The sequence below is a fragment of the Phasianus colchicus genome, chromosome 19, assembly GCF_987193195.1.
Source record: "Phasianus colchicus chromosome 19, bPhaCol1.hap1.1, whole genome shotgun sequence".
In the NCBI taxonomy this organism is placed as follows: domain Eukaryota; kingdom Metazoa; phylum Chordata; class Aves; order Galliformes; family Phasianidae; genus Phasianus; species Phasianus colchicus.
Genome location: NC_143454.1, coordinates 4,492,333 through 4,511,670, shown reverse-complemented (window position 1 = coordinate 4,511,670; position 19,338 = coordinate 4,492,333). Strand labels below are relative to the sequence as shown.

Genomic DNA, 19,338 nt, shown 5'->3' with positions numbered 1-19,338 from the left:
GACCTTCACCAGGATATCAGAGCAAGAAGTGTCTCAGCTGTAAGATTCATTGCTGGTCATTAAGCACTGACAATGCTCAGCACATCGAAGGACTGGGAATCAAAGCAGGCATCCTGTACTGAAGAAGGGAAGGGAACTGAATTTAACCACCGAAGCTTCAAATATGTTAAGTAGATAAAGCAAATAAAATGCATCTCTTAGAAAAAGGCCCCATGCTTTCATTCTAATTATTGAACCCTAATTTGTCTTTTTAGCAACTCTCCTCTCTGGCCATCTCACACATGTTGCTGCCAGTTTTCATGGATGTAAGGTTACTTTTCCCAGCTGTATCAAGGGCTTGCTGCTCTGTTTCTTCTACAGAAAGCTGAAACCTGAGGCAAAGTTTTGTTGTGTCGGGAAACGGCATGGGTTGATGGCAGTCACAAGCATGGGTTGATGGTTGGACCCAACCTTAACCATTCCATGTTACAGTGAGCCAAAAGAGAAAAGTGCAACCCATTCACAAAGTCTGCTTACTCTAGAAGAAAAGAAATGCTCAGAATTGGTGCTGTGTGGAAGAGATGGACTGGCAAAGAATTAAAATGCAGAAGACAGGAGACTTTCTGAAAGGCTTTCAGTCCCTGAGCAGTGTGTTTTCAAAATGATGCACGTCCTTGTAAGATAAGAGAAACACCTTCAAAAGAATATTTGTGGACCTATAAGCTCTTTACTCCGTGCAGGGAACCCAGTTCTCTGCTCTCCCATAGAAAGGCAGTGTGACAGCCTCACAGCTGCTGCAGTTTCAAGGAGTTTAACTGAAAAAGCAGCAGTGGCAAAATCATTTGCATGGATTACATTGTTTGACTTCACCGTGTTTTAATGGTTGGACTGGAAAAGTACCATTTTTTGAGAATGGTTCACCTGTGCCTGGAGGAGAGGTGGTGGTAAGTATTGCTTTTTGCACCTCTGTCAGCTGATTGCCAGCATTGAGAATCATAGAATTGCTCAGATTGGAAAACACCCTCAAGATCATCGAGTCCAAACTCAACCCAACCATACCACCCTAACTCTAACAACCCTCTGCTAAGTCATGTCCCTGAGCACCACATCCAGATGGTTTTTAAACACTTCCAGAAGGGAAGACTTGGTCTGTTTAAGGGATTTGCTAAAAACAGAAAACTGACTTCTGTTGACATTCAAGTTAGGACTACTGGTCCATTTCTAAATGAGCCAGACCTTTTGCTTCTAAGTAATACATGCAGTCAAAATTTATGGGTTTGACATGGCAATTGACATAGTAATTGCATGAATTACTAGCCCAAATTCTATGAGAAGCAAGAAATTGTGATTCGACCATTGCTTCTGGCCTGAAACTCACAGCACTGAGCATCTGACTGCTTTGAAGACACTGCCAGGTTTGTAAGTCATGTAGTGCAAGGGGACATTTTTTTCACAGCATCTCCAAAAGGACTCCACTGAGTTACAATTTCACCCAGAGGGTGGTGAGGCACTGGAACAGGCTGCCCAAGGAGGCTGTGGATGCCCCATCCCTGCAGGCATTCAAGGCCAGGCTGGATGTGGCTCTGGGCAGCCTGGGCTGCTGGTTGGTGACCTGCACATAGCAGGGGGTTGGAACTGGATGAGCATTGTGGTCCTTTTCAACCCAGGCCATTCTATGATTCTATGACAATTTTCCATGCTGGACCTTTTCTCCTGGCCTCATGACAAACACATATGAGCACTGTACATGAAATCTCCTGTTATTTCATTTTAAAGATATCTGAACTCTCCTGAACATCCTATGTCTGCATTCTTCAACGTACATGAGAAGTAGATGAAGAAACAGTTTCATCCCTGATCTCTGTTTGATCCTATTTCAAGGAAGTAAATCCAACTTCTAAGGGAAGTGATTGGACAGTGGGTTAATTTTTCTTTTAAGTCACACGTGTCTAAATTCAGCACTGCATTAGCTCTTACAATTCTTCCCTTTGTTCCCAGCCCTTCAGTAAATAAAGAAGGGATTTGTTAAGCACTCCATCAATTAAGGCTTCTTGTACTAAGCATAAGAAATAGTCACACATTAAGGATGCCATTGTTTAAAACACCTTACTAGAGATTCCTCAAGCAGATTCACTGCTGATTGTATTAAACAATCCTCATCTAAAATAGCCTAAGCTACAATTGCTTCAGTTTCAAGTATAGCTGTACTTCTGGTGATTAATCAAGTACTGAGCTGGCACCAAAATATTTCAGCTGTGCCAAAGTACCTCCTTGAAAACTTTGCAGGTATTATTTATTAATATTATCTTCCTTTTTATAGCCTTATTTCATCACTGGAAAAAAATAATAAAAAGTACTCCTAGAAAAAAGGACAGATGTATAGACAGTTATCAAAGGCCCAGGCTGCTAAGGAGTTTCATTCCTACAACATAAGTGTCTATTAAGATAACTCATTAGACCAAGTCTACAACATGATCGAGTCACATAGCATTTAAGAAGTAGAAAACAAAGACCCATTGTTTTCTTCAGGTGTACTGAACAGACTCCTAATTGTAGTCAGTTCAGTACAAGGAGTTAATGGTATCAACCTCCAAAGTTTATCAGAATCACCTGTTTAATGCAACACGTGCAGCAAGAGGTAATAAAATTTTATTCACTTTACAAATAAAGATGGCTCTAAGAAACATTAAAAGTGACTCTAAGTGGTCAATAAATGATGAGCAGAACGCCAAATCAAAATCACTGTTGACAAACGGGAGGTAGCATACAGATGAAGGAATATTTCAGTCATTCAAATATTTCCCTTGGTACTAAATGAGTTACAGCCCTTGAGCTAAGAACCTGAGCATGACAGAGAGCAAGGAAACCTCCCTTCCAGCTCCAGTAACTACTCAGTATATGGAAACTGTCACAGAGCAAAGTCAACCAGGTTAAGACTCCCCTTAAGATGCTTTCCATTCTTCCTACCTTGCATCAAAAATAAATGAGAGAAAAAAAATGAACAAAGAAAATGCTCAGAGATAGATACTATAAATATTAGAAGCCTGGAGAGCCTTCCATGGGAAGGGAAGAAATGAGCAGATTGGCTCTGCACGCTTTACAGCAGAAAAAAAATAAGGTGAAACAAGGTAGAAATGCAGCAGAAAAAGAGGAGTAATAAAAAGAAATATATTCGAGTGCAGAAAGACAACACATTTAAAATTAAGGAAGAAAATATTTTTTCTTCATTCAAACCAACTATAAATGTGTGGAACTCCTTGCGAGGATGCTATAAGAATTTAAAAATAATCAGATATTTTCGTGATTAATAAATAGAAACCTCCACAGTTATATTAGAGTAGGACATCAAGACCTTTTGCTCTTCCATTTATGCAAATATTTTGTAACATGTCTATGAGTTGTTTCTGCTTTTCCTGCAAAGCAACCTGGTTTTGCTTTGGCCATTGGCCCATTGGCCCATACACAGACCCGGACAAGGAGTCTGGTTTGGAAATTCCTGATGCACAGCATCATAGCTGAAATCCCAGCCTCAAAAACAACAGAAATGGGAAATTCCAATGGATTGCTCAGTTTCACATTTCAGTGCCTGAATTCCAAACACTTGGTTCTCTCTTTGGTCTAGCCTTCATGCTATATTTTGTATTTAAAGATTTACTGGCATTAAGTTGATTTTTATTATTATTCAGCTCTACTAGAAAGCCTTTTTATATTCCTATCATATTTTCAACAGTGCCTTAACAGGACAATTTTATTATTCCCTAATTCAGCTCATTTGCATACACTGCATGTTCTGTAAGACCTTCTGAACCTCATGTTATTAAACAAAATGCAGAACTGGCAACACAGAAATCAAAAAGCCAGCTGTTCCCACAGGGACTCAGTGCTTGGAGCAGAGTAGCTGTGTTTCATAACTTCTCCACCTCAACCTTCAGACCTCAAGGTTCAGCTAACAATCTCCTCATAGCGGACTGTTCATAACTGACCAGTCTCCAGAATGAAACAAAGCAACACACATCCATGCAGAAAAACCTAATTTTTATTTTGTTAATGGAGAAATTGGGTTTTAGAGCCCAAGAAAAGACCAAATCCTTAAAAGCAAGATGGCAGCAGACTCAAGGCAGAACCACAGCACTCTGCTCCAGCTAATCAATAAACTGTTAATCAATCTGAATTTGGGCTAGCAAAACAGCTGCAAATAAATGAGAAGGCAAGTTCCAAATTGAAAGAAAAGCAAATGGTCCTTTATTTTTCAATCCTACAGTCACAGAATTAAGGGGAGATAAAGCATGGTTGCTTAATTGAGGGCAGCTGCTGTTGAACAGGCACAGTGATAGAAGTCAATACAGTTGGTGCTCAGTTGTCACTGTGGATGTGCTCTGGGGAATAATGGGTTCAAAGCCACCATACAGTTCAGAGCAGAGATACAGCAGCAGCAGCCCACAGATTTGGCAACACATCACATGCCAGTTCTGCTACTGGCTCATCAACTGGTGTCCAGCAAGTCACCATACAGTACTGGACCTCAGTTTCCCTAGTCACAGCGGGCAGGGATTAAGTTGACCTGCCTACAAAGGTGCCTGAAAAATCTATCTGTGAAGCCACCACTTCTTTTTCTCTCCATCATTATTTTAAAAGGCATTTTCACTTCACTCCATTGTTTAAGCTCTGCAGAAATACAAGTGTGGAAGCAAATGTTAATGAATTGCACTGTGGTTATGTCAATATATATCAGAAGCATTATTGGTAATCTTTACAGTACAATAATAAAAAAGAAGAAAAAGAAAAACACGCTTTTTTTTTTCTGTTGTTAAATTGAAGTATTTAGGTCTTTGTTAAAGTTAATCACTGCTTGCAATAAAGTGTAATGCTCAGTTATAATCGTTATAAAGCAATGTTAATGTGTGCTGGGGTAAGTTTAATGAAAGTGATCTTTGTAGCTCATAAAAACGACATTCCAGTGTATTTTGCCATCATAGCAACAGAGGCTTATGAAATAGCTGCAGTGGAAAGTAAATAAAATATAAATGACTCATGTAAGACAACAGTTTCACCACAGTGGAGGCTTAGCACCATATTGCTTTTTGTACTGTTTTAAGACAATTAATGCCTTAATGTTTTGCTCTCAGCAATAAAGTTAGACCAAGCTCTTTATTTGTGCTTAACCAACCTGGGGTCATCCACAATAACTTCAGTGTGACACCTCAACAAAACCAGTAATTGCTGGCTGGGTCATGCCCAGTCTCCAGCGGTCAGGAGCACCACGGACAGATCCTCACCACACACCTTAGTGAACCAACATTAGCTGTCGCCACTTACCTGCTTTGAAGATCCACTCCAAATATCCATTTAGCTCCCGTTCTATTTGCTGTTGCCTACGGAGTTTCAGGAAAGCTCGACGGTTTTCTACCCTCTCTCGTTCTTTGGCAAATTCACTACAGAGAGAGAAGAATGAGAAAGTACATCACACAAGGTCAAGGAAGACACGCAGCTTCTCCTTCATTTTTTGAGAATTTCTTCACAAAGACTGAAAGCAGCAGCAAGAAGAAACCACAGCACACTACGCATCAACGTCCAACAAACTACCACTTTGATTTCACTGGAAGCAGAATATTTGTCATAGAAGCACCAGCAATCTTTCAGTTTTGGAAGAGGTCTGCTCTTCCCCGTTGGCTTTCCTCAGAGTTTTCCCAGGCCAGCCAGCTTTGACAAACAAGTCCAATGATAGCTGTAGGTGAGGTTGTGTATTTTGGAGTAAGGAGAAATACCCCAGATGCTCTAGGTTGAGGGTAAGAGTGATCTAATTTTGCTGAAGTCATATGGAAAGCATCAAATCACCTCAATAGGACTATATAGAGGGAGTGGGTCAGGAAGTAAACAAATAATGCAGGCTGGAAAAAGAGAAAAAAGACACTCAACCACTGCCAAAACCTTATCCAAGTACATCCTACAGCCTACTTTGAAATGATGCTAAGGCAGCAGTGCAGCTACCACTCCCACACAACCACAATGGGCCTTTCTCCAGACTAATCTCTATCAACTCTAAGGAGCACCTGATGCTCCAGCTGAGGTGACCTCTGCAGGTACATGTGCCCATCTACTGCTTACATACCTCTGAACCAGCCCCTACAATCCCCTGCTCTGAGCACACACCAGTGAGCAGTTACAGGAGTGAATCCCACAATAGCTTAACCTAAATGGTTAACCTCAATGAGGTTCTGTCTCTCACATATACCAGTGCCCTACTCTTTGTCCCATTTAACATCTTAACACTGCTGTGTCTTTCCCTGCAAGCCTTACTTCACTTGGCTCTTTGCTGAAGTCTCCCCTCATCACCTGTTTGTTATCCACAAATACTTTTCAGTTAGAATCTAACAAGGAACAGGAGATGGGAGGAAGGAGGAAGAATGGAGAACAAGGAACTGCAAGTGCCAAAGCCAACTTTACATTCACAGCCTACATTTCAGCCTTCAAAGCTGACACTTCTGCTTAGTTTGGCAGGACTGACCCAAGGAAAAGGGGACTGCAAGAGAACTCAGCTCAGCACTGCAGCACACACCTCTACAGCCATGATGTGAGAGCTGCAATTACCCCTGATGTGATCCTCATTCCCCTCTCCCGTCTCCCACTGCCCATGACCCATCCTTGAAATGGAGGAAGCTGAAACATCACTCTGCAATGACAGCTAGCTGCTCCTCAGTGTTCAGCACATCTGCCTGGGGACTCAGGTACCTGCATGCGACAGCTGGGATGCCCATTTTCTCCCTTTTCCTTTTTAATGTTCTCATTTCTGGTTCAGCACCCACTTGTCAGGGCCACGGACCTCCTCAGGGGTTGGTACTGGGCTGGGAAAGCAGCTCTCAAGAGAAGACCCAGACACTTCGGGTCTCATTGACTGCCTTCTGAGCACAGCAGAGCTCTAGCAGGTTGAAGACTGAAGGGTACTGAGGTATGGTCTTCCTGGTGGAGGAAAGCATCGTGGACCTTTCTCCTACCTCACAAGATTTGACTAAGCTGGAATCTGTCAAAAAATTTTTTTTTTATGAAATGCATTAGTAAAAGTACACTTCTCTCTCCTCCACTGCATTCATTGTCATTCAGGAACTGAAATATTCCCCATCTGCAGTAACTGGAAAAACCTCAGAATTTCTTAATGAGGGATTTTTGTCAAAATTTCTGAACGATTTCAAAGAAAAAGGGAACAAATTATAAAAATGGCATATTTCACCTAGAAATACTTAAGCTGAAGGTTTTCTGCCTGTTCCAACAGAAGCTTGGAAAACCCCATAGGAATGTTTCATAGCAATAAATAAATCTACTTTTTTATCCAGCATAATTGCTATTTATGCCACTGACTTTAAAAATGAAAAAATCTCCCAAATTTTCTTGGAAATCTTAGCAGAAAATAGGCTGCCTCCTGCCCAGCTTTACATCCAGGACATTGATGAAAGCAACTAATTCTGGAATGAAGAGTATTAAATAACATTTATCCACTCTTGTCCTTCTTAACAGCTACCACGTGCCCCAAAATGTCCCCCAAAACATTCCTCTTTCAGCAATGCCTGGATGGGCGTTAGGAGGTGGAGAACTGGAAAGGTTGGCACTCCTACACACAGCACAGCATCAGGAGACACTGCTTAGGATGAAGATGAGATCTGCCTGGATTGATGACTACAGTGCATTTTAGTTAAAACATGACAGTTGCGAATAACTGATCCTACAGAGACAGCCGGAGTAGACATCAACGTAAGGGCATTCATCATGGAAACCATATGCCATCCCAGTCAAGCTCAACGTGTCACATTTTTCTTCTCAAGAATGGTCGGTGCTTAAAGTCACCAGGAAAATGAATGATTGTTACTTGTCACATTGGTGGGAGGAAGAGTGAAATAGATCATGATGTAAATATGCACTGGAATGGCCACTTCAGGGAAACTCGAGAGTTTCCCAGTCACAAGAGAGACAAGGTCAACTCATGAGTAACCATCAGGGTCTATAAAAATATTATACTCCAATGACATTCTTACAAATAATTTATCCATGCAAGTCTTAAGTGAAAAACACTGTCACACCAATTGAAAAGGAAAACAAACAAAAACCCTGATCTACATCCTCTGTTCAATTTTCCCATACAACAGCTGAACTGGAGTACTGTGCAACAGGCTGCCTGGTCTTGGGTTTTGTGGCATGCACCCAGGCTTGCTGCAAGACTAATCACATCATTCAACATCTGTAATTCATGCTTTCCCAGTAGAAAGAAGACAGAAGAGCTTCCCACTCAAAAGAGAGAGGTACAGAGAGAAGATACAGCATTGCTGTCATTGCTAGCTCTAACAGTGGTGGTGATTAGCGATTCACAATAATGACATAGGTAATTAGCTCCTCATTCAGAACAGAACCACTGAGCTACACATGATCTCATGAAAACTCATCTCTTATGCTGAGAGAAAAGCCTTCCTCTACTGAATCTAAAGCACTGTTCAGAGCAAGCAAAAAGGAGCACAAATCTCAGGAGGACTTCAACAAGAATTCGCAGCAAGGAGTTTAAAAAGTCTTCAGAATTTTATGTCTAGAACAACAAAAGAAAGAGTTTAAGAACCAGCTTCATCTCTAGTCCAAGTATTTCAAAGGAATGCGCAAAACTGAGGCACCAGGGGACATGAGCCCCCAAAACTGCCAGAGAAATTCAGATGGGTGATTTGCTAGCTAAGGAACTAGCCAGGCCTACAGATGTTTGACTGCCTGAGTCACTCACTGGCCAAAGTGAATTCTCCAGGTGGAGAAAGAAAATTGGCCAAGACCGAAGGCTTAATTTGTGAGCTTTGTTACTTGAACATGGAACAGTGCCCAAGAACTGACTTGTTATTTGACAGCAGCCTGTTAAACAGCCCACATCACTCAGGAGCAGCGAGGGACGAGCTAGAGACAGCTGATGGAATACACCAACTCCTCTGGCTGCTCGACATGCAAGTTGGAGGAGCATCACTGTAGGAGATGCAAGCCAGAGGAGAAGCAGTTGCACAAACTCAGTTGTTTTGTGCCACTCAAGGAATATCCGGATGGGAAGAGACCATGGAAAGAACCTCAAAAAAAGATTCAGTGCCAATTATCTACCTAACTGCCTGTAAGCCTTCAACAAGAACAATGCTGAACTAAACTTCCATAGGATGCTACAGTAGGAACCCAGAGATGCACCTGTAGGACAGCTGACAAATGAACATGCTGGCTGATAAAACTTATAAGATGGACATGAAACTACCTGCATTTTTTTTTTTTTTTCAGTAAAACCAGATTTCTTGTGCTTCTGCTCACTCAGGGGCTGTACTTTATTCACCAGATGCTCCAGAGCCCCTAGGATAACCTCCAAGCACAAGGGAAGAGAGAATCTACACGCAAGCAGAAACACTTAATGGGGTTTTTAAGTGTGGATGTCCACTTCCTACCATTTGTTCTGGTTAATCAACTGTGGGACAGAACTACAGTTAATTCTTGATGTCATTCTCAGGTCTTTGTGATGAAGGGATTTGCTACCTTTTCCCAATCCAACCAAACCCCTACTTTGGTTCGATAGGACAAGAGGTAATGGCTTAAAGTTGCAGCAGGAGAGGTTTACGTCGGATATTAGGAAAAATTTCTTCTCAGACAGGGTGGTGAGGTATTGGAACATGCTGCCTAGGGACGTGGCGGAATCACCATCTACGTTTTCAAGAAAAATGGATATGTTGCACTGAGCAGCATGATTTAGTGGTATGGTGGAGATGGGCTGACGGTTGGATTTGATCTTAGTGGCCTTTTCAACCTTAACAATTCTATGATTTTGCTACTTGGGTGAAGCTTGTTATGACAGCATGGTGGGCAGATTCTTGCTGAGCCCACTCCTTGTGCTCCTGCCATCCTGCAGTGCTGCAAGGCTCCTGTGATTGAATTTCCTGCCTCACCCACACAGTCCTGCAAAGCCCCTTGCAGCTTGATTCAGCAGGGCCTGATCTGGTTAAAAACCCCAGCATTTCATTCACTAACCACATCAGCACCCAAGTGTCTACAGAAAAGCAGATTCTCGCTCCAGGGAACGAATTTGTTCTGCAGGTTCATATCTCTGTCTTTTGTCTTTCTGAAGAACAGTAAATCCTTTCTAAGTGGAAGTCTCTGCTGGATGCAGAAAAGAAAAAAAAAGCCCAACACCTTTATGACTGTAACTGTTTATACAACAAAGGACATAAAGCCTTGGCAGTGCTAAACATTGATCTCACCTACTGCAAACCTGTACATTGAGAGACAAAGACACAGAAGGAGTCCTGAAAGAAAGGGAGCACGTCAGAGCTGGCAGGAGCAAGATGGACACTGGGAATGAATTGCTTATGGCAGCACACAGGAGGTCAGGAGTCAGGGGGGACGATGTGGGGGAGAAGAGAACCCAGTGTTCCCTTCAGTGCAATCACTGAGGTGGGTGCCAGTATGTTAAAAAAAGAGGTGGAGAGTAGAATGGGTAGAACTCGGGTTTCTTAGTGCTGAAGACAATAAAATTGTAAGGACCCTCAGCTGCCTCACACTGTCCCATCAGCTGCATTAAATCCCAAATACACCCATTGTTATCTGTTTCTATTTCACCTGGGGCTACAACCAATGAAGATGACCTCGGGAATATTTTGAGGAGGAATGCCTGTCTCCCCCCAGCATTACAGACCCACCTGATTGAACTGGTTCATCCATCGTAACATCCCCCCACTTAGGGATAAGGACTGGCTCAATCAATCCTGCATGGCCAGAGCTGCTGCTACTTCCTTCTCATTGTTCTTAAGAGGAGGACAAAATATCTTCCCCTCAACCAGCTGATAAAGGATGAAAACATCACGGTGAGATTGATCTCTCAGCACTGAGCGAGGCTTCACAGTCACTTTTATCATTGAACACAGAGGAAAATGCTTCAATTGCAAGCCAGGTATGGGATACACCTTGTATTTCTAGAAAGAAAAGTGCAGAGGTGAAGCCTTCAATACAGCTTCCTTCCTTCTGTCATTACATCCAGCTTATTCCAGTTTCCCTTTGATTCCACCTATCCTGATTTGAAGTGCTGTGAATGCTAAAGTTGGGCAAACCCAGCCCCAACAAGGCAACAGTGGGTGTTGGGGGGATGTGGACACACCATTTATCTCATAGTATCAACAGATAGTATCAGCTCAGTGCATGTGCTGGATGAACCAGTGGCTCAAGCCTCCAGCTCAGTCAAAGCAGTCCCCAGGCAATTCAAATTTTGGTCTGTTAGGTGTCTTTCCTATCTTACAGGCTTTTATTTCCATTGCAGCATAACAGAAAGACAAGTAAACACAGAAACAGAATCATTTAACTTGGAAAAGATCTTTGAGATCATCAAGTCCAAATGTCAACCTCACCTAAAGTAATCTCTAGTAATCAAAAAGCAGTTCTGTGCCCCATTAACATGCCTTAGAGTGGAGAAAAGAGGGTTTGTATTCTACAAAGGATGGTTTGATATGAGGCTTTGAACGTTTCAAAGTGGGGCTTTGGAATATCCAGTTTGGGGGCTGGACTCTGAAGTGATGCTTTGATTCCTCAAAATGGGAGTTTGATTCCCAAAAGAGACTTTGGGACCTACGTATCAGGCTTTGCCTCTTGGCATGTAGCTTTGGGCATGGGAAAGGAGGCTCTGAGCACTAAAACGAGGCTTTGGGTCCTCACGAGGGGGGTGGGAGGGGTGGCCATTAAAGGAGATGTTGGACCTAAAATGAGGCCTTGACCCCTAGAATGAGGCTTTGAACACTAAAAAGGGGGGATTTGCCCTGTCAGGGAAAACCATGGGCCCCCAAGAGGAGGATTTTTACCCTAAAAATAATGCCTTGGGCTCTAAAATCAGACTCTGGGCCTAAAAAACTAGGCTGCAGGTGATAAACGGTGGCTTTGGAGTCCAAGTGCAGGCTCTGGTCCCTGAAAATAAGGGTTTGGTGCTTAATGATGAAGCTGTGTCCTGTAAAACAGTCATAAAATATCCTGAGTTGGAACAGACCCCCAGATGACCAGCAAGATCATCTAGTCCAACCATCAACCCATTTGTCCTGTCAATTCTCATCCCTTTTAAACACAGGTTGGAGAAAGAATAAACTACAAGAAAGCAGGCAGTTCCGTATCTTTTAAGGATAGCTCTTCCAATGTAAATAGTTAACAGCAGCCAAAGTCAGATCGCAGCAGGTAACAGCAGACTTGGAACAAATTTTCAGGGAAAATGAACGATTGTCTTTGTAATGAGATAGAAGGAGGACAGAAGAACACTTTGCCATTATGACAAATTAATCAGCCTCATTCTCCTCCAGCCTCTGCACATCTTGCAGGCTGAAGTTTTACGATCTCAATCTGGCAAAATTCCTCAGGCTGGGAAAAAGTGTCACAAAACCCAGCAGAGCAAGTCATCAGGACAGCCAGTTCAACGGGGTTCAAACAGGGCTGTGCTTCTTCCCCTCGAGCTGCTCCAACAGCCACAAGGTCTCAGCAACCCCAGGCACTGCTGTCAGATGTGGAAGCAGATGTCCCCTAGGGAGACCTGAACACAAGATAGCGTTCAACATGACCACCCCCAGAGCATCATCTCATTGCAGACTGCTCAGAGCAGTGGGCAGCAAGGAAGAGTGAAAGCACCATTTACCTGACCCTCATTTCACCTGCAAGGTGCCTGCACGGTCTGTGGCCATGTCCCTCGCCAGGCTCCTGCTGTTACAAAGATGCTACAACCATTGAAAACATCTCCCTGCCATTCTTACAGCAGGTGGTCTCATACAGCACGAGGCCATTGCTGCACATCACGGGTCAGAGCAGGTCTGAACAACACGAAGGCAATACTTCAGCAGGGAAGATGCAAACTGGCAAAGCGTGCCACTCCACACTTTGGTCATGGTAGCCAGATGAGTAAACCTCAGGAAAGATCATTACTCTTTATTGGCCGCTCTGGAAACACCTCAGGCTTCACCATAAATATCTGAGGATGTGACAAGCAGCATTTTTCACACTAACAAGGCACGGACTCAGTATTCCAAGGCATCATCCCCAGCAGGCTGCCCTCTCCCAATGGTGCTCCCACTGTCTCATCACCCACATCACTCCTCACTGCTGTGGGAAACAGTGCCAGAAAGCACTTAGACTTGAAATAAATCAAATTGTTTCCATCACAGCATCCCATGATAACATTTATCCTCTTTGCATTGTGTAATCCAAAGCATCAAAACAGTAACAAATGCATTGTCCAGAATCATTCAGCTCATTGCCAGGTAAAATTAGTGTCCAATTCAACCCAAGCAGTAGGAAACTCTGTAATCCCTTCAGCCCATATCTGGGCTGAGAGGGGAACAGCATCAGGATGAGAAAAACAGCTTTTCAAGTCACTGCAAAGAAAGGGAAACCATTGGGAAGATAATGGTGCTTATGGAGATGGATGGGAAGAGCCACCAGATGCCTGATAGTAAGAAATCAATGCAAAGGCATACAAATGAATGAGCATTGGTCAGGACTTCCCTACTTCAAGGGAGATTTTATTTTCTCCTCACTGGAAACCATAGGGCCACATGCAGGGTTCAATTAAAAAAAAAATCAGGATCATCACAGAGCAATCAAAGACAGCAAACAACTTTGTGCTTTGGGGAAAAGTAAAAGGTATCCAAGGTCAAATCTTGCTAGAATCTTGGAATTATTCAGGTTGGAAAAGACCTCTAAGATCACCAAGTCCAACCCCAACCCACCCCCACCATGCCCACTGACCATGTCCCCCAGTGCCACATCTCCATGGTTCTGGAACACCTCCAGGGATGGTGATTCCACCACCACCCCCTGGGCTCTCCTGGCCCCACACAGCCCCAGCCTTCCCACAAATCAGCCATACCATTCATCAAGTGCTGCTCCAGAAAAAATTAACCTCGTTTCTCCTGCTCCATTGATCTCCTCGGGGCAGTTGAATTTTATCAGTTCACAGAGAGATCAAACAAGCACCAGAGAGTGAAAATGGAAAGCTGGGAGAATACACAGTGAGAAGTACAGAGGAAAAGTCCCAACAAGCAACACAAAGCTGTATTACCTCTACGACACTACAAGCTGGATGCTGTGCTCCTGCTGGAGCCCCACATCTTTTGCAAGCAAGACAGGATTGTCGGAGTTGTCTGAGCTGCAGTTCACTTGTACATATGTGTGACCACCACAATACACAGGGACAACTGTACATCCTTCCACGTCCATAGGTTGAGAAAAGCACACTCATGTTCATGACCCCCAGCCTGGCCAGGGGGAGGAAATAGCTACCAATTTCCCTATTTCCCAAGGCAGATATCCATCTTAAGGACTGTGGTGGGCAGACATGACATGTTATCCACCTCAACACATCCTGTACAGATACAGGAGAACCCAGCACTCTTACTGCACCATCAGAAAAATAATGTTCCCAAAATCTCTGCACCCCATATCCTAGGACCGTTGGGGATATCTCAGTATTTGGTGGCACAAGGAAAGCCAAGCTGTGCCAGCAGTAGCTACAGAGCTTTTGTCAGGAATAGGAAAGGAATAGAAGGGCAGAGAGCACCTTTTCGGAAGGTGCTTAAATACTAGCTGATGACAAGAGCACCAGCAGGGCTTTGATCAGCATGCTGGAGGAGGACACTCTGTACAGCAGAAGGAGTTTCATTTAATCTGAATGATAACGTCCACATTGTTTTAATTACCTCTTTAGCCATGTACTCAGAGGATTTTGACATCTCATCTGTGGCCTGAGATTTGGGGTTATTTTTATACCAAGTTTTTACTAAGACTTACATATTTCCAATCTCCCTGCCACTTCCCTGTCTTTGCATTTATCATAATTCCAAAAGCAGCAACAGAGGGGAAAGGTTGTTTGCTCCTTACTTTAAAACAGGTATCATCTCTCCTGTAACATTTGCATTGCAAACGCTGCCATGTTTTGCTAGCAGAGGAGGCTCAGGATCCCAACCAGGCCAATCTATCTCCACTGCTCAAACAGATAAACCCAGGAGCTAAGCCCACCTTAGGAGGTGGTATCTGCCCATTGTTGACCTGGTTTCATAAACAGCTACAGAAAGGCAGAAAATTCCATTAAGAGTTATGGAAAAATTCTGTATAATCTAACGTCAGCATGAAGCTCAATAACTCTGTTGTCATTTCAGCTTATTCACATTGCCATCCTGTAGTGTCCACATACCTACTTCAGAAACGTGCCTTCCTTATTGTCCAGCACGGAGCACAAACACGTGAGACAAAATGACTCAAAACCAAGGACAATGAAAAACGCTCTGGTAAAAGACTTTTCTGTGGCTTTCCAAAGTACAGTGGCATACTGAAGATTAACTCTTTAATTCTGACGATGGATACTCATGGTCAGGCACTGGAATAGGCAGCAGAGGGAAGTGGTAAAATCATTGTCCCAGGAGGTATTGAAGAACCATGAAGACGTGGCACTGAGGGCATGGTGGCAACGAGTTGATGATTGGACTTGATGATCTTAGAGGTCTTTTCCAACCTTAATGATTCTATGAATATGGCAAAAGACTGAAAAATCAACAGTAACAAAGATCTCGAAAGAGCCTGTGAAACTAGTGATCTAATCCTGGCCCTCTCTTTGCACCCCACTGCTCCCTTTGTAAAGTGCAGAGAGGGCAGAGGGCAGAGCACTGTGCCATCCAAAGGCTGTGAGGTGCTCAGATCATGAAAATAAGCAGCAAGAGAGCAAACGCTGAGATCACCTGGACTGTGGACCCTCTGTGGAAGCCCAAACGATAAATTAACTTTCTTTTATAGAAAGAAGGTGGGACATTGCTGAGGGTCCCCTCTGCAGGATCCACCAGCTGATGCTGTTGCTGTAATGGGGATTGCGTTACGCCCTTGAGTGAAACTCTACCTGTGAAAGTCAACATGCATTCACCAACAACCCCTTCTCTGTAGCTCTCCTTCAGTGATCAAAACCACGCACAGAGACTTGTGCAAAGAATAACCTCCAGCTAAAACGCGGATTTTTCTGAAGTGCTGTCTGGGGCTTTCTGTTAGTAAATACGACAACAGCCTGGGCCTTCAGAAGGTCTTTCCCTCTCTGGGCCATTCCAGCACACACAGGTTTTTCTTCATTGCTCCATAGCTGCAAGCCCACCAGGAGCCTGCTGAGCAATGTGGTCAACACCTGCGCTGCACGGTTTATTTTCTTCAGTCTCTCCCCAGGAATTATTCAACCCAAGGACATCGAACTGTGACACAGAATAGAATTCAGAAACTTCCCTCTGCAAAGAAAATATCGTTATCCTTACGACTAGCAAAGGGAAACTAGACAAGCAGGACTGCCTCCTTGCTTTCCATCCCCTTCAGAAGATACACATTCATATAATATTTATATCTTGCCCCAAGCAACAAGAGCCTTTCAGGAGAGCCAGTCCGAGGTCCCCATCTTTCAGTCACCAAACACTCTTGAATCAGATGAAGGAACAGGAGCCTGCAGGCTTCCACGCTTTGTTTTAAATCACAAGCATCGATTTCAGCCTATGTGGGCTGACCCCACCGTGGAACAGAAAAGATAAACTACCCAATGAACCACACTCAGCCCTGCCTCTGGTTCTTGCTTTAAAACACATGTAAAAAACACAGAGCCACCAGGCTCTCCTTTACAGAGCATCTGATATGACAGGATGTCTGAGGAAATGCTTTGATTCAGTGGCTTCCACTGATCATGGCCACTATTGCTGGACCAAAGAATCAATGTGTTGGACCACTCAGCCTTTTCCATGACCTCGTCTTGTTAGACAGCATATATCCTCATCCTCAAACAGAACTGCCTTGCTGCTTCCTGCTCCTCACCTCAGCTCATGCACTGAGGATGAGGATCTCTAACAAAATACTGAACTTAAGCACGAATCTATTCTTTGGAAAACGATTTTCTGTCTCTAGTAACTTAAAGAGCAAACGTGCAGCACCAAAAGGCATTTATCAGTTAACAACATTAACTCTTTTCTCTCTTCTTCAGCTGCCAAGAGACAGAAATAAATCTATATCTTTACAGACTTTCATAATTGAGATCACCTGGATGAGCAAAGAAGAAATTGTGTGCAAAATGAGGTGCCACAGTCTAAGAGCTCACAAATCATTAAGATGAGTCAGGTTGTTAAATGCAGATCAAATTTCCACAGACGCTGGGGGCGTTCCAGCTAGGCTTCAAACCTGGCAGCCTGATCTCCACAATGGCCCAAACCCAACACTCGTGGCCAGCAAATGCTGAATCCTTGGCTGACCCCTGGAATTTGAGTATCAAGAGACCAGGATGTTCCTAAAATCCAGACACTGCCTTAAACTGCATGAGTTTATTAAAAAAAAATTAAACTGATATCTTTTAATTAGCTTTTGTTTGAGCTTCTTATTTCCCCATGCTGCACCAAATGCAGTGTGAACACTGATTTTCAAGGCAGCTCAAGAGCAAGCAGCAGCAGCAGCAGCAGAACAGGCCCAAGTTGGTGTAATTAGAGGGAGATCACTTAACATGTCTGGATTCAGAATCATAGAATGGCCTGGGTTGAAAAGGAGCACCATGCTCATCCAGTTCCAACCCCCTGCTGTGTGCAGGTCACCAACCAGCAGCCCAGGCTGCCCAGAGCCACATCCAGCCTGGCCTTGAATGCCTGCAGGGATGGGGCATCCACAGCCTCCTTGGGCAACCTGTTCCAGTGCCTCACCACCCTGAGTGAAAAACTTCCTCCTAATACCTAAACTAAACCTCCTCTGTCTCAGTTTATCATCTCAACAAAAGATTTCTAACCAGCTCATCCTGTGACCTATGGCCCTATAGTGTCACAGAAACCAACCACAGCAAGGGAAGGGCAGGGTATGAAATGTGCAGATGGGGACAGGGTACAGGGTGACAGATCACTCATCTGCTCTTTTTTACCTTCATCCTCTCCACAGTGCTAAAACCAATACATTGTTCCTTTTGGTATCCAGGTAGAGACAAAGAAGCTGTTAGTGTCTTACCCTGATAGGACGCCCAGCACCAAGTTGAGCATGAAGAAAGAACCGATGATGATGAGAGGGATGAAGTAAAGCCAGTTCCAAGTATTTCCTGCAGCATCGTTTGTCTGGAAACCAAGAGAAGAGAGAGATAAATAAATTTTAATGAGCCTCAGAAACAAAATACCATAAATTGCAGAGCAGGAGGCACTGGTGATTCCCTTCAGATTTCCATGGGGATGTGTATAATCGATACATCAGTTAGCTATGGCAACCAGTTGCAATGCAACTGCAAGTGCATTGAACCACTGCCTGCACCACAAATTTACTCTCAGCTCCAGCACGAGGGTTCATCTCTAACTCTGGAAGGGGCCAAAATTGATCGTTGCAAATTTTAGCACCCTAACTCTGTGTACCTTCTACAGCATCCTCGTCCCTACCCACCACTCTGTGTTCCCTCACGCTGAGCATCAGTGCAGTATCTGAAGCATGGGAAGGAACCACAGCCTTCCACTAAACCAGGCTGCATGGCACCGTGCCCAGGGTCTGCACACATGGAGCAAAAGACAAGGAGTCTGCAAGAAAACAAGGCATCTTCAGAGCGACTGCAATGCCACAGCTGCTTGCTCAGCACCTTGGAATTGTCATCAAAGCTCTGTCTGAAGCTCCCTGAGTAAGCAGCAGCCCAGATTAGAGGGAGGGAAGGGTGGTTGTGTTTGTGACAGTTTCTGCATTCACCAAGCACAAGGGAGCTCTTTAAGGAGCTGCTGAAAAGTAAAATGCCACATGGCATACTGAGAAAAATGCAAATTCTGCTCTTGTGAGTGAAAAATGCAGCAATCAGAGAACGTGAGGGAGAAGGGGGAGAAATACAGAGACCCAAATACATTTCTGCTGCTCCTGCCTTTTCCTGCAGTGGGCACAGAATAGCATGACCTACCCATCCAGCCAGTTTAGATGCAGGCAGGAGCTAATCCAGCTGTGTGTGCTGAATGCCATCCCAAAGTCTTTGCATGAGTAGAGTGCACCCGTGACACGGGTGACCAAAGTCATCACGTTTTGTGCAGGTAATAACTCATACCACTGATGCAAATCAATACCTTCTGAGTTGTTTCTAATACAGTGCACAAATCCTTCCTCGAGGAATCTTTTCCAGATCAAATGAATGACCAGCCTTTCTCCAAACAGCTAACATCTTCAGAAATACCTATGTGAGTTGGTCACCCAAGAGGAGCAGGGACTAACCAACCCAGCCACCTACCAGCCCTGCCAAAGGCAAAACCACTGTGAGACAGAGAAACAAAGAGAAAACGAGAGCAGAAAGGCAGGAAAACTCTGTTCAGCCTGTTATCTCCTTACAGGGATTTTAATGCCTTTTCC

At 43.8% G+C, this 19,338-nt stretch overlaps 1 protein-coding gene across 1 annotated transcript in view; it reads right to left on the bottom strand.

The window, feature by feature from the left end:
• CACNA1B (calcium voltage-gated channel subunit alpha1 B) overlaps nucleotides 1-19,338 on the bottom strand; it is a 260,232-nt gene that overhangs the window by 121,380 nt on the left and 119,514 nt on the right. Inside the window, exons 8-9 of the mRNA XM_090121688.1 lie at nucleotides 17,983-18,086; nucleotides 5,296-5,411 (exon numbers count right to left, since the gene is read on the bottom strand). Coding sequence (XP_089977814.1) covers nucleotides 5,296-5,411; nucleotides 17,983-18,086 — 220 coding nt within the window. The remainder of the gene's footprint in view (nucleotides 1-5,295; nucleotides 5,412-17,982; nucleotides 18,087-19,338) is intronic.